The sequence below is a fragment of the Halyomorpha halys genome, unplaced genomic scaffold (genome assembly GCF_000696795.3).
Source record: "Halyomorpha halys isolate HHAL.00 unplaced genomic scaffold, Hhal_1.1 Scaffold1266.1, whole genome shotgun sequence".
NCBI classification, from domain to species: domain Eukaryota; kingdom Metazoa; phylum Arthropoda; class Insecta; order Hemiptera; family Pentatomidae; genus Halyomorpha; species Halyomorpha halys.
Window position 1 is genome coordinate 129,619 of NW_027110142.1, and position 8,806 is coordinate 138,424.

The 8,806-nt window shown below is 27.4% G+C and overlaps 1 protein-coding gene across 2 annotated transcripts in view; it reads right to left on the reverse strand.

The window, feature by feature from the left end:
• Positions 1–513: 513 nt before the first annotated feature.
• LOC106689033 (adenosylhomocysteinase-like 1) overlaps positions 514–8,806 on the reverse strand; it is a 100,980-nt gene continuing 92,687 nt past the window's right edge. Inside the window, exons 13-14 of one of the 2 annotated variants that reach the window (XM_067048270.1) lie at positions 6,764–6,884; positions 514–4,860 (exon numbers count right to left, since the gene is read on the reverse strand). In XM_067048270.1, the coding sequence (XP_066904371.1) occupies positions 4,854–4,860; positions 6,764–6,884 (128 nt within the window). In that variant the 3' untranslated portion in view covers positions 514–4,853. Of the gene's footprint in view, positions 4,861–6,759; positions 6,885–8,806 lie in introns of those variants that run through there. The other variant, XM_067048272.1, reaches the window with a different exon arrangement.

The window sequence follows — 8,806 nt, forward strand, 5'->3', positions numbered from 1 at the left end:
TATATTTAAATTATATTACCCTAAAATTATTTCTTTGGAGCTTCTCAAAACTGTCTACAAATTCTAGTCTTGGCTGTAAATGATTTAATATGCTTAACCGCTGAAGCATAGGATTAATTCCAATCAGAAATACTTTGAATATTGCGAAATAAAATAGGCAAGCCCTAATCAGCATTAAAAATAAAACTTCCTGGTTGTGGAAAATTAAACTAAATGGCTTATCAGATTGGACGAATGAAGTTGAGCAATTTGAAATAATAACAAACGTGAATGACGAAATTACAATTTCATTGAAATTGTCGTAATATAAACTGTTGTTTATCCACCCTCTCAATTTTCTCAAAACATTTCCAAGAATCTCATGAGTTATTCATGTGCTAAGGTTGTTTCAATAACATCTATGTCTGACTACCTAAGACTAACACTAAAATACATATTCACCATATATTCAAAAGCCAACTTTCCATAAATAATAAATATTAAATAGAGTTGATAGGCAATATAAAAGCAAAAGGCTTTTCAAATTGATTTTTTTTTTTTTTAAATTTAAGCTATAAAGATAAAATAATCGTACATACAAATGATTTTCACATTAAGTACAACAAAAATAAATTAGGGTACACATACAAGAACATGTTAAACAGTTTTGTATTTATTTTTTAACTAGTTATTTATTATAGTTCTTAATTTTTAGCATAAATTATGAACACATTTTAATGTATAATTAAATAGTACTGTACTGAAAACATCACAAGAAATTTAAACAAAAATTTTCAATTTACAAAATTATGTTTTTAAGTACATTATAATTCCTATAATTTTAAGTAGCAAATAAGGCCAAAAAGATAAAGTATTGACCACCTGAGAATATAATTTGATTTTATGTGTACAAATCACAGATCCCAGAAAGGTTTTATATGAACTATAACTAAAAAGTATACATATATGTTATATATAACAACTTGACAAAAATAATATCATCTTTTTCACTATACTACACATAATTTAATACAGTTAAAACTTTCCTTAATTTAAACTTCCTCCCTGATGAGATAACTAAATGTAACAGTACCATAATCCAGGTAGCCAGCGATATGATGCACAAAAAAAAAAAGTATGACCTAATACACTGTATAATACATTTCTTTCATTAAGGAAATTTATCATGGATTTCAAAACAGTATGGTGATATAAAAATCATAAAATCACAATTTTTTAAGTCCTGGATTAATCCCTACTTCTTATTCCTCTACTAATCCTTCCACAATATAAAAACAAAATGGATGAAAACAAATTATACTAAATATACAGTGAAACCTCACTCTAACAAATACCTATAAGGTATGGGCCAATGAGGTAGATGATTTTATCTGTTATACAAAGGTGTCCATTGAGGTGGAAATGATAAAAGTATTAAATAGGAATGTAAAAGAAAACTACTCTTTTATTTTAAACACAAACTGTAACATTATAGTTTTAAAATTTAAAATTAGATTTTTCATATATATTAATGGTTGACCATATTTTTTTGGATATGAAGGATGATTGGAGGTGGTTAGGGGGATACATTTATTTTTTAATTTCTGAATATTAAATTACTGTAAATTATAAAATTTAAAATCTGTGGTAAAATTCTAAACCTAAGAAGGTATATAATATTGATAGGAGTATGAAATTTGTATTTGCTTCTGGAATGAATAGGTTCCATAATGGAATGGCCTACATTTTAGACATTTGTAGAATGTGTTAAGAGAAGTAAGACTGTAAAATGTAGAGAAAAAAAAAACACAGTTTAAAATGAATCAAAGTAATCTTAATTAGAATTGTTCAAATTAATTCCAGTAATCTAAATCAGAATAATAATTTTTATAAAAACTTATATATTTAAAATATATGATAAAATACAATATAAAAAGGTTTCAGAAAACTTTCACATTATATAAAAAGATACTAAATTGGTCATATGAAACAAATTTTTATTTAGGAGAGTTATAAGATTAATTTTCTTTGAACATTTGAAATTTCAACTGAAAAATTGCCAGAGTTAAGACTCTAGGATTATATTTCTTTTTCTTAAAGAAATTGCTTGTTCCTATAAACACATTATAAAGTCTCTCAATATCTTACTTCATAATTTGGATATTAGATTACCTCATCAGTTTTGTGACTTTTATTTGTAATGTTTCGCAAGGCTATTGTTATTATTGTCACCTGAATACCTGTAACTGTTTCTTTTAGAAAGCTTTACATTTAAACAATATTATAAATTTTAAAAATAGAAAAAACCCATAGGAAAGAAAACCTTAAGCCAATCTCTTGATTTGGTCACTGTTAATCAAGATGGTGAGAAAACATTGCCCTACAATTGATGCCTAGTAGCTATATGTTGCAAAATATTAAGTAACAAAAATTTATTTGAGCAAAAACTGGTTCCAAGTTCCCGTTATCTTATTCACTCATCACCATACCAGAGGTTAGAACAATCAATAAAACATTCATCAAGCTGCGTCTCAGTCCTTTCATCCCACAAAATGATTTTAATAAAACTACTTTAGACTGAAAAAGGACGACAGGGTTAGGACAGAACACAACTGTCTTAAATCCTACTTATACAGTAAATTAAAAAATAGACAATTCTGTATATATATATATATATTTTCTATCCATTATACAATGATATAATTGCAGAATAAACATCTGAACATAAATCGCAAACCTGACAAATTTTGAATAATTTAATGAAAAAGATCGGTTTGTGCTAGAATTACAGATGAGGACATAATTCCTCTAAAGACGTAACCAAGAACAGCAGAAGAAATATAAGAAAGAAGACAATTTATCCTCAAGAGAAAAAAGCCAAAACAAAAAATATGATGCCCCAGGGAAGAAGCTTAAAAAGTATACACTAAATGGATTTCTGGAGGAACCCATTAAGACAGTGAATTCTTTTCCTCATCTCCTGACAAATTATTTTCAAAGTGAAAAACAAGAAAAAGAATATAAAATAGCTTACAGTTTCACAGCAGAAACAAACCAACACAACATTGTTTCAGCAGTATGTCAATAGTAAGAGGTCATACTGAGAGATATAATATGTTATGAGAGTGTAAACAATTTCTTTGATATTACAGAATGTTATTCTAGAGTTCTAAGCATGGCATAAAAAGATAATTTATATAATTTAAAAAAGAAAAAAATGTAAAAATCAAGCAATTTCATCTAGGAGACACCAATACTTTAATTAGCCAACCAGTAAATCTTTCCTAAATTTAAAATCTTCATGCTCTAGGTCAGAGGTTTTCAATACTGTGCCTGCTGGCACAATTATTCCCACCTAATAAAACTTTTACCAACTATCACCAAGGAAACTTATATGTATTCAGAGGTGCTAAAAATGACAATAGTATCGATTTTGAGATGGCTTGCTCGTGTATCGATTTATTTTAATATTTCAGATTTTTAATATATTAGGGCAAAGGTCCCCCTCAACACTTTGGGAGCCTGACGTCATATGTGCCCACAGTGCCTAACTTGTTTCAGTGATAACCATGGAAACTTATGTTTTAGGGACTGTAGAAAATAAAAATGCTACCAATTTTAAGATCGCCTATTGATTGATTTTCAAATATTGGATTTCTGATATTTTAGAGTCCCTAAATATGTTTTCCAAGATATAGAAAATGAAAATACTCTTGATTTTAAGATCAATTGCTCATGTATAGATTTTTTAAAAAACTTTTTGTATTTTTAACGTATTAAGGACCTTTAATATTTTGTTGAAGGGTATGAAAAGTGAAAATTCAAACGATTTGAAGATCGAATGTTCACGTATCTATTTATTTTAACTTTTTGGATTTTTAACATATTAAAATTATTTGATAAGTTCCAAAAGATTAATAATTAAAAATTCCATCGATTTTAAGATCTTTTGATTCAATTTATACAGTATTTTTCGTTACTACACCTTCAAAAACAAATCAATAAGAAATCTGCAAAGTCAAAATAAATCAATACACTGAATCTTCAGAAACACATCAAAAGACCTAAAATGTATAAGAAATCTTAAAAGTTAAAATAAATTGATACAGATGTACATGGTCTTAAAATTTACAGTATTTTATTTTTTTGCATTTAGCAAACATATAAGTAATCTGTTAGTTGGAAGGCACCAATATAATTTTTTTGTTCATTTATTTTTTGTTTTTATTCAATGTAAATAGGGTGTTGAATATTGTTGATAATATTTTTAAAAAATAATACCGTTCTAACATGAGTATAAAATAAGTTAAATGCAGTGTTATCTACACTATCATTTAATTTTTTTATTTCTAAAAAAAGAGAAAACATAATAATGATGATGAATAACAGAAAAACATAAAATGCTATGATATAAACAAACTACTATTTTTGAATAAATACCCTTATATTTCCAATTAACCCTTTGGGTTATGAGGTCACCTCAGACATAACTTAACAATTTTTTCCTAATACTCTTAATTCATATCTGGAGACATACTAGGGTCCCTGCATAAAAATGTGCCGCCAGACAGTAAAAAGTTCAGGACCTTTGATCCAGGGCCTCATACTGTTGGCTAATAATTAGAAATAAACAATGCTTTTACTAAAATAGAAGACAACTTAAAGACATACATTTAACTAACAAAGAAAACCTTTAAAAAATAAATATTTTGTCTGAACAATTCATGGAATGTAGAAGGATTAGTACTACAAATAAAGTATTACAAAAATAAAACTAACAATTATAATGCACTGTAAAATGCAACTTAGAAAATGGCTGACATCTCTAAACCTAGAATGAAGGCCTTCTAACCATAGAAAACCAAATTACACCACTAATACCTGAAAAAAAAAATATTTTAATTATAAAAAAGATTATTTAAAAACTTAATTCATAGAAATTGTATAAAGTTTGTGTTTGAAAGGCGCAAAAAACATTAAAGATGACAAGTTATATAATAATAAAGTTTATATCATTCATTTTAATGGATCTCTCACTATCTTTATTCTTGTACAAGGAGAAGATGGTTGGGGGTGCGGTCAAAATGAAACACAAATAAGTTGATGTAACTTATTTAATTGTAATAAACAATTAAATAATTACACAATTATTTGTGTTTCATTTTGACCGCACCCCCAACCATCTTCTCCTTGTACAAGTCATCCACGGTCAACTATCTCTCATAATTATCTTTATTCTTATCTGTTTCAGCTCTCATACCATTATCAAGGAAATTTAAATTGTTGTATCCAAGTTTTTCTATTGCAGGCAATTATGCATAAACATTTATATTCTTATTCCATTCAATTTAACAATTTATGCATCAGCTTATTTCTTATAAAATTTTAATTAACATAACCTACCTTCATTAAAAGTGTGGCAACAAATAATCTAATGGTTAAATAATTACAGTGAATAAATAAGAGTATAAATCTTAATGTATTGACTTGGGCATAATAGACTACAATAGAAAAAAATTTCAAAACTCGGATAAATCAATTTTAAGATTCTCCTAGAGCGTTTTTACTTTAACTTATGGAACATAAAAATTATATGGAGTATACAGTAAGGGTAAGAATTCTGGATTAAATAGATAAGAAAATAAATATTTTTGTGTTTCCATGGTTATTATGACAATAGTCATTAATTTTTTGATATGACTATTGTCCTAACAACCTTAGAAACATGAAAAAATAGCAATAGTTGATAGTTTTTTTACTAACTTATAAATGGAAATATAGTAAGGGAATATATTGCCACTGTGAATAATGAAGAAGGAATCATTTTCAAACAAGTAACGATTATTTTCAACTCAAAGTAGGATTGAACTACACTGGTAAGGGTGGACTTATTTAGGAAATCTTGTTATAAATGAAGAAAAAGACTATAAACTTATAACAATTATATCAGGATGTTAAAATATTATATATTAATTTTTTTTTTGGGACTGGGTACTTAAACTAGAAAATATCAAATTTCTTTTGATCTTTTTCTCTCACTATCTTAATTCTTCTCAGAACATTACTCAAGGAGACTGAAAATTGATTTTTACGACTTCTTCATAAACAGAAAATATTCTTACTCAAATGAAATAATACATTATTAATTGAATAAAAATGAAAGAAATAATTTGATTTACAGAACAAACAAATAGTAAAATCAGGTAGAATGTAAAATTGAAATCAATTATGAAAAACATTTTAACTTCAGTTTGTTAACAAAAAGTAAATAGTAATGATACCACTAATTCCTAATGTCTCACACATTACTTATCCTATAACTATAAAAAAATAAAATGTGGTTATGTAATGTAGCTTTTAACAGGTAGTTGGGCTACAAAACTCAAAAAAATTTCTTTTATGGGGTGTAGTTCAAAGAGTTGATAATTTAATTTTATGGAGAGGAGCCTAAGCAACTTTTTTCAGGTGGAATAGCTATATCAAAGAAATTAGTAGCCACAAGAAAGTATTTTTACTGGTGAAGGGCTCAATGTTGTAGTAGATACACTATTTTATAAGGAGAAAGGTAAAAGGAGTAGAATCTTTCACCAGCAATAGGTTTTTGGAGATATTTATAAAAGAAAACTTCATTTTATCCATCAAAGATAGACATCATATGTTATTTCTAATCTGGTGTATTAATTTTATGGATTGTAATAAAATCATGATTAATTAATGTGTTGCATACAGAAAACATAATCAATAAATCACAAGATAAATAAGAAAAATTAAAACAGTAAATTACCTGTAATAATTAGGCTTAAAAGGCCCAGCTTTGTTTAAGCCCATATATTTAGCTTGATCATCGCTTAATTCTGTCAAATGAGCATCAAACGTCGGCAAGTGTAAGCTTGCTACATATTCATCTAAGAAATAAAGGCATATATTTAATTATGTTTGACAACCTCAAAAATATTAAATTATGCATGAAAAAAATATATTTTAGTTATATGCATTAATATACCATAGAAACAATAGGAAAAGTTGGCTAACATTCAATAATTACAATTTTACCCACAAAAATCACTAACTAAAGAACTATAGTTCATAATTTTAGGTATAAAAGTTAACATTGTGCTATAAATCAGGGTTACTTAGAGGCTGTGGAGTAACTTCGTTATCAGAATTGATTTAGAATTTGAAATTACCTGGTGGCTGAAACATTGTTATATCAAGACTAAACAAAAGTTCTTTCAGATAATTTTCCTTAATTCTTGATATAGCAATGTTTCAGCCTGCCAGACCATTTCAAATTCTAAATATATTTAGAGGCTGTGGAGTAACTTCGTTATCAGAATTGATTTAGAATTTGAAATTACCTGGTGGCTGAAACATTGTTATATCAAGACTAAACAAAAGTTCTTTCAGATAATTTTCCTTAATTCTTGATATAGCAATGTTTCAGCCTGCCAGACCATTTCAAATTCTAAATATATTTGTAATTCTAAATTTACTTGTACCAAAATCACTCCATCATTTCCAAGTAGTGCTAGATTCATCCTAACAGATAGGCAACTAGAATATTGACTGATAATAGTCAATACCTATAGAAGAATTACTTATTATTCAATAAGAAATAAATGAAAATATTCGACAAATATATATTATAGACCCATGAAATAGAATACTGTTCAATAAGGAAAATCTATAGTGTGGGTTAAAACACCAGCATAATAAAGCAGTATAATTGAAAGTGTTTTGTATCCAATATGTTCAAAAATACTCATAATTGGCAATAAAATCAACCCTGGCAAAGTTCAGCGTAATACAGAATAAAGCAATTTTGTTCATTCTGGAAACTCCAAAATCAACCCCCGTTGCTACTACGGAAGTTCAGAGTGAAGTTGAACTTTTTGCACAGCTGAGATGAAATAGGAGGTAAATTTTAGGAATGCCTGAAAAGAGGGACTACATCTTACTGGTAGCAGTACAAGCCTTCTGCTGAAAGGCTATCTAGCCAACATTAGTTTTGATCAAAGGTCAGATTCCATATTCATGCTATAGAAATCTCATATTTTATTGAGCTTGAGGCCTCTGGGCATCAGGAAAATTAAGAACAATACATTGTTCCTTTTTTCCAAACTTGTAAACCCCAGACAATAGATAGTTCTATTGTATCCAGTGTTTTGATTTTTAGTATATAAAAAAATTGTCACTACTTGTTGGATCCAAAAAATACTATTTATTGTATTTATAGAATCATACTTATTTATTTACCAGTTATCTTTCAAAACAAGCAAATATCAAAATACTTATAATAAATGAACAAGTCTTGTTGCCACTTGGCCGAAAGTTTTTTGACCAAACTTGGGGGGATTACACAAGCTAGTATGGCTTTTGAAAATAGTGCCTTTACATTGTTCTGTTTTATTGTTTCAATTTATCATTTATCACAATTATTTTGAGTAAATGCCATGTGTCTCTTCTGCTTTGTTCCTGATCAATAATGTTAAATAATAGTCAAGAAAAAGTAGTTTCAAAACAGAAAATTTATGTTGCTGCCTAATATTTACAACTAATATCTTTTAAAAAATCTCTATTCAAATTGCTTTGGTTATATATCTTTTCTTGTTATATTCCAACCTTTTATTTTTTATTTTACTCCCTATAGTACTATACAAACTATCATCCAGTATCAGCAATATTTATAGTACACACCTTCTGCGAATAAGGAGCTTTAACTGAAGTAGAAGAAAATTTATTTAAAGAATAAGTATGATGTGGATTTAATACAACTCAGTGGTTAAATAAGGTGGTTTAAAATAAACCAAAATGGTATATATATATA